Source organism: Vigna umbellata, chromosome 5 (assembly GCF_029865625.1).
Source record: "Vigna umbellata cultivar VRB3 chromosome 5, Vumbellata_1.0, whole genome shotgun sequence".
Taxonomy (NCBI): Eukaryota; Viridiplantae; Streptophyta; class Magnoliopsida; order Fabales; family Fabaceae; genus Vigna; species Vigna umbellata.
In genome coordinates, this window is record NC_142169.1 from 66,694,678 (window position 1) to 66,706,146 (window position 11,469).

Here is an 11,469-nt window from a genome sequence, read left to right on the forward strand (position 1 = left end):
TTTTAATAAGTCATGGCTACCAAATTTGATCTTTTAATTAAGGAAATAGTTTAATAGATAAAAATGCAGTAGTGGATTTATGTATTCTGAAACATTTCGACCGAACCTTGTATTATCAGAAGTAGGCCCCAACCTAGGCAAGAAAACATCAACATTGTTAGAAATGACAAATAACCGCCGCGAGGGTCACGATCATGATCATGATCATGCAGCAGCAACAACAACAACAACGTCATCAATCTTCGATAAACAGAGTGGAACGAACTGAACCCATGGAAGAGAAATCCCCAAAGAAGATCACTTTTTCATAATGGGGAAGCTAATAACCACAACTAAGCCTCTCATCTTCTACTCCAAGCTCCTCTGTTTTTCTCTGCTCTATCTCTTCACCACTCTTTTCCTTGCTTTCTATTCTCTCTCTCACTCCAAATGCTTCTTTCGATCCTCCCCTTTGGATCCTCTTCAGAATTCCCTCTTCTCTTACCCCTCTTCCTACGGAGAACACAAGTACGCTGTTCCAACCACCCGTTCGACATGCTCCTCCCCTGTTTTTTTCTCAGGTACCAATTACCTACCCGTGGTCTTATCACCACTTTTCTTCACGATTACGCCATCAAGATGATCACTTTTTGCTAATGGGTCGCGGGTTCTGGATTTAGATTACTGGGATGTTGTGCAGGAGATCAAGAGTCTCCGCGAGACCAACCGGCCTTATTCTGGGGCATTGCGGTATGTACGGGGCAATGCTGATAGTTTTGGAGGAAATCTCAGCACCCTTGCCAGATTTTCCTATTTTGATCATCAAAATCGTAACACCGAAGTTCTCTGCGGATTTCTCAAGAAGTTTCCAGTCAGTGAATCTGGTCAGTTGCACGTGAATTCGCTTGTCAGATCTTAATTCACCCTAGAAATATTCTATCATCGACTTTCGATTGGTTTATAACATGCCACTGAGATCCATACATTGGAAAAGTAAAAGATTTTGTTGGCAGAGATTATTTACATTATATTGTAAATACAGTATAAAAAGTCCATTTCTTTAGTTTGATATTTCATAGTAATTTGCTTATGTCACGTGCCTTCTTCTCTTGATGCAGATCAAATTGCGATGGAACAGTGTGACAGTGTGGTTGTGGTTTCAGCAATCTTCAATGATCATGATAAAATCCGACAACCAAAGGGCCTTGGGTCCATCACATTGCAGGAAGTGTGTTTTTTTATGTTTGTAGACGACGTTACCCTCAAAGGTTTTGAACATCACGGATTGATTTTAATGAATTCAACAGAATACAATATAGGAGTGTGGAGGATTGTGAAGGTTGCTAAAGAGAATTTGTATCAGAACCCAGCGATGAACGGGGTTATACCAAAGTATTTACTCCACAGACTATTCCCGAATTCCCAATTCAGCATTTGGATAGATGCAAAGATCCAACTAATGGTTGATCCGTTGTTGTTGATTCATTCACTCGTTATATCTGATGATGTCGACATGGCTATATCAAAGCACCCTTTTTATGTTCATACCATGGAAGAAGCAATGGCAACTGCAAGGTGGAAGAAATGGTTGGATGTCAATGCCCTGAAGGTGCAAATGGAGACATACTGTGAAAATGGACTGCAACCATGGACTCCCAAAAAAAAGCCTTATGATTCAGGTAATTGGACATGTTTCACTGTTAATTTCTTTCGCTGAATTTTATGCTTTCATAGTACAAAATTGAAAACGTTGTTTACTTAAAAATTACTACGATTTTTACATTATATCAAGAACCTTAGAAACGAAGCAATGTTTATCATATCAACAGGTGTATTACATCTTTATGTGTGTTGAAGATATTAAACAGTGGACCTTGAAACTTGATCAGAAAGATTAAACTTGCAAAAGAGCAAGTTAATTCAAATTCATTAATCATATTTAAGGGTATTATGTCAAGAACCTTAGAAAAGGTTCTATACCACATACTTTTTGACTGTCAAATACACTTTAATTTAATGAGTTCCAATCTTGAAGAGTGTGAGGACGTTTATTACTTTAAGGAACGTTAGAGCTTTTGCACCGCCGTTGACCATAAATAGAGAATAGCCCATTAAACCCTGAAATATCTTTACTGGTGAAGGCTTATGGGAGGAAGTTTTCTTCCCCGTGTGGGGTAGTTCACTTAATTTGGTCCAGTTGTCCTTAACCAATTCCTTTTTATGAAATGGAACTATGAAATTAATGTTGAGGCGCTGGCACTTATTTAAAGGTCTATTCTGCTACTTTATTGGGTTATTTTTTCATTACAAGGAAGCAGGCCCTAGCTAACATTTCAATCTTTTGATCTAACAAGATTTCAGACTCGAGTAAGAAGAAAAGTAGCATTAAATTTCAATAATTAAAGTAGATGACTACTCACCAAAATCATGGTCCTCAAGCTTGTGAACCTTGAAATGTGTCGCAAGAGTATTGGATATTGCAATTTAACTGATCTAAGCAGTCCCTTTTTTTGGTTACACATAACGTATTTGTTAACAGTTGTATTAAAACATTGATGAGCGAGACTCACATTCACATGGAGATGCTGGTTTTGTACCTAATTTTGTCCTTTGGCTAAACCATTTTTGTTTCTACTTGGCTTGTCTACTATAACTTTTGCATATGGTATGTTTATTATCCATAACAAGCCCATACCTATAACAAAGGATTGCTCATTGCTCATTGCTCATGTCATTTGAATGTATTTGCATATGAAATGTTTATCCTCCTTGAATTGTTCATGGCAGATGTACCAGATAGTGCTTTGATATTGAGGAGACATGGACTCGGTAGCAACCTTTTCTCATGCCTTGTATTCAACGAGTTGGAGGCCTTTAACCCAAGAGATCAATTACCGTTTGCATTTGTGAGAGATAAGATGAAGCCGGAGGTGAAGATAAACATGTTTGAGGTGGAAGTTTTGGAACAGGTGGCAGTGGAGTTCAGACACAATCTGAGGAGCAGTGATGGGACCACTTTTAAGAAAGTGTCGAGTTCGGGAAAAGCCAAAAGAGCACACCCTGATTTGCTGTATGTGAATGGAAGTTGTTGCAGCAAGTGCCAGAAGTATCTTTCGATAATGTGGGGTGATACATCAAATGATGAAGGACCCCATTAAAGAGAGATAGTAAGAGAAATTCTTTTGTTTATATAATATATAAAGATCGATTCTTTTTATTATGGAGAAAAGCTGAGAACCTGTTACATGTAGCAGGAATGTTTCCTTGTTCTTCTCTTTTGTAACATTTATGTGTTGTTGCTCCATTTTTTTAATCATTGAACTTTGCACGTCGTTGTTGAAAGTTGTGGGTGGAATAATGTAATCATAGTGAGAATGATTTGTTGATTAAATATTAGTAAGATGCGGTAATCCCAAGGTTGCTTGAAAGAAAAAGTTTGCAAATCTCGAATAAAACGTACCACTCACTCCTTCTACCACACTTTTTCTACCACATCTAAACTAACAAAACAATATAAAAAATATAAAGATAATGATATTTTCACACCTAAATAATATTATAAAAGACGTAAGGGACTCATGGGATACATATAGTTTATACATTATAAGAAAACAATTATTATTATTTAAAATGTAACATCATTATTAGTTTTAAGTCAACTAACTTTTTCATTATGTTACGCTAGGTGCTAATCTTCAATTGTATCCGTGCATTTATTTGCGCATTTATTTTCTAATTTAACTTTTATTATAATTATGACAAAAGTAAATTGTTCTATTTTTGACGTACCTACAAAAAAAGCAAACCCAAAAATCAATATGACCACAACCAAAATCTAATCACAAGTTTGGGCTCACAAACTTGCATGAAAAATATAAGATGAGTTGAGATTTCAGGTATGTAAGTCTACATAGGCCTAGATCGCATAGGTTTGTAGTTCGCACGGGTTTAGGATGGGATAGGGTGAACCACACTTGCATAAAAAGAAAACAATATTACACTTGTGTAGGTTAGTTATTTTCTTTTTGGATTTCTACATAGACGTTAGAAATGTTTTGTATGAGTAGAAATAATCAATCTTAAATTATATTTTATATTATTTATTTTGATTTGTAACTTGTGATAGAATATTTTATGTTTCAAATTGAAAATTTTAGCATATGAAGAAATCATTTGAAGTTGCTAATCAAGAAGTAATGAATGTTTAATAGAATATTAGTGGGTCGGTCTAACCTGCAAGCCAGCATGAAAAACATGTGGTGGATTGAGATTTCAAGTTCTTTAATTTGTATAGGCCCATAGTCCATGTAGGACTAGGCAAGGTGGGACAATGTTAATTCTTACACTTGTGTATATTGATTATTTTTCTTCTGAATTTTTGTATGGACGTTTAAAATTTTGGGTATCAATGCTATGTATATCTATTAAAATATAAAGAATTCATCATGTATGTCAACTTATGGATATAAAATAATAAAATAAAAGTTAATATTTTAACAAAATAAAATAAAATCTCAAGAAAATAATTAATTAAATGATAATTTTTAAAAAGTTAATATTTTATTAAATAAAATAAAATAAAATTTAATTTTTAAAGAATAAAATGTTATTTTAAAGCTCAAAATTGTTTTACCCTAATATGACATTATAATTTATTGTTTTTTTTTCTTTACAAATACAAAAAGTTATTGTGACCATTTTATTCCTATAAGTGTCAATGATTTACACAAATGTTTTTGAAATTATTTACAAGATTAAAACTGAAGGCATTTTAAGAAAAATATACTGTCATTTGTAATTGGTTATTAGAAAAAATATTATTCACTTTAATAATGTATAAAAAATGAAGATATAAAAGAAAAAGGTAGAACCCTCCTCTCAACCTAACTAACTAACTACCCTGACCACAAAGTGTCATTGACCCCACAACACAAAACACCTTCCCCGTTGCCCCAAACCCATTCTATTATAATTCTAGCCACCCACCCAATCAATGTTTTCATCTCTATCAAATTAACTCAATATTTTACCACGCTGTCCCCTCCCTCGTACTTCCTCCACCACAATGACAACCACACAAATAGCGCACCACCGTGACGCGGCGGAGATCTACAAGGGCGAAGCCGTGTGCAAGCAAAAGTCACGGCTCCTCCTGGACGAAATTCTGCTCCCGAGAGGGTTGCTTCCCTTGGACAACATCGTGGAGATGGGCTACAACCGAACCTCCGGCTTCGTCTGGCTCAAACAGAAGCACAAGAAGGAGCACCGCTTCACCTCCATAGGACGCACCGTTTCCTACGACACCGAGGTTACTGCCTTCGTCGAGGAACACCGCATGCGAAGGGTCACCGGTGTCAAGACCAAAGAACTCTTCCTCTGGGTCACCATTTCCGAAATCTTCGTCGAGGAGCCCGCTTGCGCTAAGATTTCCTTCGCCAACTCCACCGGAATTTCAAGGTCCTTTCCTCTCTCTGCTTTCTCCATCCAAGACGAACAACAACAACATCAACACAACACCACCAACACCGCCGTGCACAAACGGTAGGAGTAGTAGCAATTGCCAAAATCATCGACAAAAAAAATTAACATTATTCTGGAATGATTATTTCTCAATTTGCTTTGTTATGTAGGTTAGTTTGATGGAGAATTAAGATTGAAGGAATGAATTGCTACGTTACGTTGCATGCATGCATATACATTTATAGGTTCGGATTTTGGTTTTATACTGTCAATATTTTTAATGATTGATCTGAGTGAAATATTAAATAGTTGGAGAAGTTAGCATGTTCAATGGCCTCCTTCAATTTGATATTCTCCCTTCAAAGTCTCATTTTCTTCCCAAAAATTATCTGAAAAACAAGTCACAAACTTGCTTAAAGAAGTGTAGGTGGTATAAATAATGTGACATGATAAGGAAGAAAAAGATACGAGCATACGCTTCATGTTACATAGACCTATTTTAAATACTTTTTTCTAATTTTATATATACTTGTTATATATTGTTTTTTTTATTTTATGATTTTTTTTTTTTCTATCTCTATCTTCTTATCACACCATATTTCTTATAAATCTATAACTTTTTGTTCCATTTTAAGTGTTAAATCAAATGTTCATAAATCATTTTACTAGAAAAATTGTTGATGGAATTTATACAAAAAGTCACATTATTTTGTCTTCGTCAAGATCTTTTTATTTTTAGCTGTTAAAGGTCGTGTTTAGCAAACAAATGCATTTAGTTCAAATAAATGACGATTAACATTTGGCATTATTTCTTATCATAATATCATATAATGAATATTTAATTCAATTTTATAAAATTATTGTTTTGATCGAACAATTATCCAAATAATTTTTTTCCTAGTTTATTCTACTCTTCTTATCTTCACCTGTATACTTATTTTCTAAATTGTTTATCTATTTTAATTTTAATACAATTTTATCTATAATAAAAACTTAATTTCAATATTTTGTAACAAAATAAGAATAGTTAAAGATATTTATGTATCACAAAAATAATTTACATAAACTACATACAAAGCCTTAAATATATTATTTGCAAACAGCAACAGAAAAATTAGAAGTGGGGGTTTTTGTATTCCTAAAACTGAACTAATGCAGTAACTTAAAAATTCACGGGGAGAACTTGACAGAGAAAAATATTGTTGTCATTAATTCAACCCAACTAAATAAACCTTGGATGAATATGACGTAAACCTTAAATATTGAATTTGATTGATAGTCCAGGCTGGTTTCTAATCTTGTCTTGCACAAATCATGATGGTTTTCCTAAAATGGAGGAACCGTGAACCATTCACCTTTTTTTGATAAAGGTACACCAACCGGTAATTGTGTGAACTGTAGACCCCAACAAAATAATACGTTTCCACCCTCTCTATTAAGACCAACTCCACCATCAACGCGATACAATCATCATGGGTTTTTTCCACCCCTTCTTCGCCTTCTTTCTACTCTTTCTATCGTTCTATTTTCTGACCACACCAACACTTGCCTGGCTTCAGAGTCACGGGCCAAACGCAGTAGTTGACATAAGAAATGACCTACCCAACAACACCAAGGTGCAATTGGAACTTGGCTGCGACAAAAGTCCTTTCATTTATCTCAAACTATGCCATCACCGCAACAGCACTATCACAGAGGATCAAGATTCCAAATGCACGGCTGAGTGGTTGCCGTCGTTCACCACTTGGGACGTGTACCATGCCAAGAGAGACAAAGGCCACCAAACAGTTTATTGGTCAATAAGAAAGGACGGTTTCTACCATAGTTGGGATGGATCTAACTGGAAGCTCCTGGAAAAGTGGTACACTGAATGATAAACATCATACCTTGAAAACTTTACTTCCCTCAACTTGTATGTCTATCAATCATCAAGGTTTCCTTCATCTCATGAATAGTCTCCACTCTCCAGCAAGTATCTAGTTTTCAATATAGAAGAATGTTAAAAAAATTTCTCTATTCCCTTAAATTGAAACACAACAATAGATACATCCAAGCAATAGCAATCCAACTAATCGTAAAAACACTTTGTTATGCAGTCTCCAAATCAGATCCATGGACAAGTGCAAGATACAACCATTCATTTGCATAAATATACAAATAAAGGTAAACCTCAAATTGAAGCTTCTTTTTGCCAGTCAACTAAATAATGATGTTCACTCATCATATGCCAAGCGTGTAATTAGGTATTTCAACTACCTATTAAAATGAATTTTGAAGAAATTCATCGAATTAACCTCATTTGGTAAACAAAGCAGCTGCAAACAATTCCAGCGTATGTTTAATTATGAAGTTAACAACATACACAAAATGGTTGATATTAAATCAAAATTCCTAACACTGATGACTTTTGGTCCCTCGGAGTCAGTGACTCCTATAGGTAATCATATACCTTGAGACTTGAGAGTCAAGTGACTCCTAAGGATAACTAAACTGTACCAAAGATTGGAATGCTACACAAGCACAATGAGATGACTTTTGGTCCAGAACTGCTATACAAATTCAAACTAAAGAAAAACTGAAAAAGAAATATGAGCAAAAGACATTGATTAGTTCAGAAGTAACAGAAAACAAAAAAGAAAACCATATATTTTGATGTAGAGAACGAATCGCAACATATATAATTTTTTATTATTATAAATATCAAACATTTGTCCAGTACCGAATACAGATATCCAAGAAATATAGCCCGCAGTACATAAAATGTATTAGTACGTGGAATTTCCTCTTTGTATTCCATAAAAGACCATCTAACTCTTAATATCCGAAGCTAACTTCTTTAATATCACCAGAAATCCACATGCAAACATTCAGCACATACATAATCGGATAGAAGTTTGCAAGCAGTGCTTACATGGAGACATAACCAGCAAAGGAATATATATTAATATAATGAACAATATCTTCCTCAATTCATAATTTCATGTTAAATCCACGGCCTCGATGAATCTTAACTTCACCATTTGCCAACAATTCAACAATGTTAAAAAAATTGTTTGTACCTTTTGCTATGTTACAAATTGTCAGTACTCAGTAGTTAATTACAATGCTGCTATCCGAGTCCCGCACCCATCCAATGGGAGTATTCTGCCTTTCATATACATAATGTCAACACGGACTACCATTTCTCGTGATAATGGTATTTGAAGGATTTTCACCCTGAAGTACTAAAAAACAAAAGGCTCGGCAATGCACTCAACCAATTTTCTACCAGATCACACCAATTTGGAAGCAGAATCTTGATATTGAGAAGATTCCATTCGTTTTATGTTTACTCAGTTATCTCCTTAAAATCAGATTTTAATTTGTTATTCTCGTTAGATCGAAAATAACAAACTCCGCGAGTTTTGTAGTTCCATACCATTTGTGATATTTCATCTTGAGGCAGATTTAAACCTTTTTGCTTAACAGATCTGAGCAACTCACAGAAAAACTTGGGATTTTCAAGTTTTATATACTCATGCAACAGCCTCTCATGATCCGGGGTCCAATTCCTTGGGAATGGAGTATAATCACAAGATGGAATCAAAGACATGTGCGAAAACTGAACACCTTCGATTGCATCAACCAGCCCCATCCTCAAAAGATCTGAATATTCAGGTGCAGAATTGTTGCTGCTCTCTCTCAGAGGACGGCTGAGATTTCGTGAAGCTATTCCATACACCTTGGCTCGGGACTTCAGCCTATACCTAGCAGCATACAATTTGGCCAATGAGCTCCGGACAACATAGGCACAAAAGCCAACAACCTTTTTGCGATTGTCAGCATACCTATACCAATCAGCCATGGCCTCAAGGAACTTGTTCATTTGAGAATTTGTGTGAGCTTGACCCGAGTACAACATAGGATTGCACGGAAGTGGCTCGGGGTCCTTATCACCCTTAACAAGCTCAAGCCTCCTAAACTGGCGAATGCATTGCTGCAAGCTAGCAGTAACAGAAAGCAAAGTCCCCACCCCCTTTTCACTCACAATGTTCCCTCCAGAACCCGTGTAACGCAAGGTAGGGTGTATCACCCTCCGGCATATTGTATGATCCAAGAACCGTATCCCCCTAGTAATATGTTCAATCTCCAACATGGAATTATCCAACCTCACCCCAAACTCACTGTCACAAAATGCAACAATCTTCTTCCTCAATTCCACAGCATCCTCTCTAGGCCCTCGAATCCCAATCAAAAAATGCCCCCCATATCTAATGTAATCCATCTTCCTAGTCTTTTCCTTCCCACTCGATGGAACAAACTCAGGCCATGCCGGGTTATGACACCCATCATCAATCGAATACTTCCATATGGAATCAAACTCACTAGGCCTAAAAAACTCGACAATCCTTTTCTCCATCCAACAATCCAACTCATTAAGACAAACATTAGCAAGCAAAGGACTTAAAATCCCACAATGGCCATAATTAGGTACCTTAGCAGCCTCCTCAGGAGCAAAACTAAAAAACGTTCTCAACCAATAAGGATCAGGTTTCGGCTCATTCTCTTTTAGAATCCTCTTCTTCGTAGCCCTTCTCTTCTTAAGTCTCGTCAACTCCTCTACGTTCTCTTCCTTGCGCGATACACTACGCATTTTTACCCGCTCAAGCGCAGATTTTATCAACCCCAGAATTTTCTTATCCCTGGTACCCTTTTCAAGGGAACACATTACTACATGTGGATCCACGTGGTTCAAAATCTCAGACAAATCCCCTTTGAGGAACCACAAGTACCCTGCGAAGTTACTCCGAATGGTGCGAATAACCGTGTGGGCATTTCGACCAGGTCGAAAAGCATGCGATTTGGGGGAGAACCGGGGTTCAAAAACCGGTTCGAGAATCATGAGTAGCACCTCCTGAACAACGCGGTCCTGGAAGCAGGACGCGTCGGATTTGATAGCTGCTTGGAGTCTGCGTTTAGAGAGGGGCTTTGAAAGGGCGGCGTCGTTGGGGGCACGAAGGAGAGGATTCGTTTTGTTGTTCCATTCGAAACGGTTGCGGATTACGGCATTACGGAGGGAGAGCAGGGAGTGGAGAACGGGGGTGCCGACGGCGTTACGCGGAGGGAAAGTGCCGGTGGCGTGGGCACATGAGCGTTGGTAAGCTAAGAGCCAGAGATCGAAGTTGGAGAGGAAGCCGGTGAGGTTGGGGAACGAGGTGTTTGGCGGAGAGGAGAAGGTTTTGACCCATAGAGAAGTGCAAATTTCGATTGGGTCTTGTTTCAATAGAGAGTGCGGGTCTGGGTTCTGGTTTCCTTGGTGATGGGGTTGAGGGGAATGAGAGGAAAATGGACGCGATAAGTGGTGGAAGTGGAAGAAAGAGAGTGCGGTTCGATGGAACCCAAAGTGTTCGACGATTTTCCTGAATGACATTTTTTCACATTCTTGCAGTTGGTGGACTTGGGCGACGTAGCTCCCTCTGGGGTTCCCCAACTATTCAACTCCAACGGTGCTGGCCACCTTAGAAACATGAATCATTTTATATCACAGATAAGTTTCAAAATTCATTCAGTACTAACTGTCACAAAGTGATTCCATGAATGATCATTAGAAACAAAACAATTATTTTATTTAATATGCATTATAAATATTCAATATCACATTTACTTATTTTATTCACTGAAACTTATATTTACTTTTCTGAAAAGGTATGTTAAAACTAAAATTTACGGATATTAGTATATTAGTTTAACATGTTAAGGCATCAATAATATTATAATGCAGATATATAAAATAGTAATAAATATATGTTATATATACAAATCAGATATGATCAAATTATAATCGATATATTCTTGATTAAATATTACGTTATTTAATATTTTTATTGAATTCTTTTTTTTTCAAAAAATCACGTTCCTTTCACGTAAATATAAAAAAAAAACTATATTAATTTAAAATTATTTAGTGACTTACTTTTACAAATTAAAATCCATACAATGCATATTTTAAACTACACTAAAGATATAAATTATTTGATTTCTTTTTTTAAT

The 11,469-nt window shown here is 36.3% G+C and overlaps 3 protein-coding genes across 3 annotated transcripts; 2 read left to right on the top strand and 1 right to left on the bottom strand.

Moving 5' to 3' along the window:
* The first annotated feature begins 96 nt into the window (after positions 1-96).
* On the top strand, positions 97-3,354 carry LOC124825960 (transmembrane protein (DUF616)). Its single transcript, XM_047298721.2, has 4 exons — positions 97-560; positions 660-863; positions 1,098-1,658; positions 2,767-3,354. Exons 1-4 carry the CDS (start codon positions 311-313, stop codon positions 3,135-3,137), a joined length of 1,386 nt encoding a protein of 461 aa, XP_047154677.1. The 5' UTR covers positions 97-310; the 3' UTR covers positions 3,138-3,354.
* Positions 3,355-4,969: 1,615 nt separating this feature from the next.
* LOC124825876 (uncharacterized) lies at positions 4,970-5,861 on the top strand. Its single transcript, XM_047298605.2, has one exon. The coding sequence runs from the start codon at positions 5,045-5,047 to the stop codon at positions 5,522-5,524; it is 480 nt and encodes a 159-aa protein (XP_047154561.1). The 5' UTR covers positions 4,970-5,044; the 3' UTR covers positions 5,525-5,861.
* A 583-nt stretch (positions 5,862-6,444) lies between these two features.
* NMAT1 (Intron maturase, type II family protein) lies at positions 6,445-10,996 on the bottom strand. The gene is made up of 2 exons (XM_047298720.2): positions 8,499-10,996; positions 6,445-7,415 (listed from the first exon to the last, which is right to left on the bottom strand). The coding sequence occupies exon 1, from the start codon at positions 10,847-10,849 to the stop codon at positions 8,768-8,770; it is 2,082 nt and encodes a 693-aa protein (XP_047154676.1). The 5' UTR covers positions 10,850-10,996; the 3' UTR covers positions 6,445-7,415; positions 8,499-8,767.
* Between the last annotated feature and the right edge of the window lie 473 nt (positions 10,997-11,469).

Excerpts from the sequence above, each read along its gene's own strand:
- LOC124825876 (XM_047298605.2), top strand. The coding sequence starts at position 5,045 with ATGACAACCACACAAATAGCGCACCACCGTGACGCGGCGGAGATCTAC.
- NMAT1 (XM_047298720.2), bottom strand. The coding sequence starts at position 10,849 with ATGTCATTCAGGAAAATCGTCGAACACTTTGGGTTCCATCGAACCGCA.
- LOC124825960 (XM_047298721.2), top strand. The coding sequence starts at position 311 with ATGGGGAAGCTAATAACCACAACTAAGCCTCTCATCTTCTACTCCAAG. Across the intron at positions 561-659 it reads CTCCCCTGTTTTTTTCTCAG|ATTACTGGGATGTTGTGCAG; the intron begins GTACCAATTACC and ends TTCTGGATTTAG. Across the intron at positions 1,659-2,766 it reads AAAAAAGCCTTATGATTCAG|ATGTACCAGATAGTGCTTTG; the intron begins GTAATTGGACAT and ends TGTTCATGGCAG.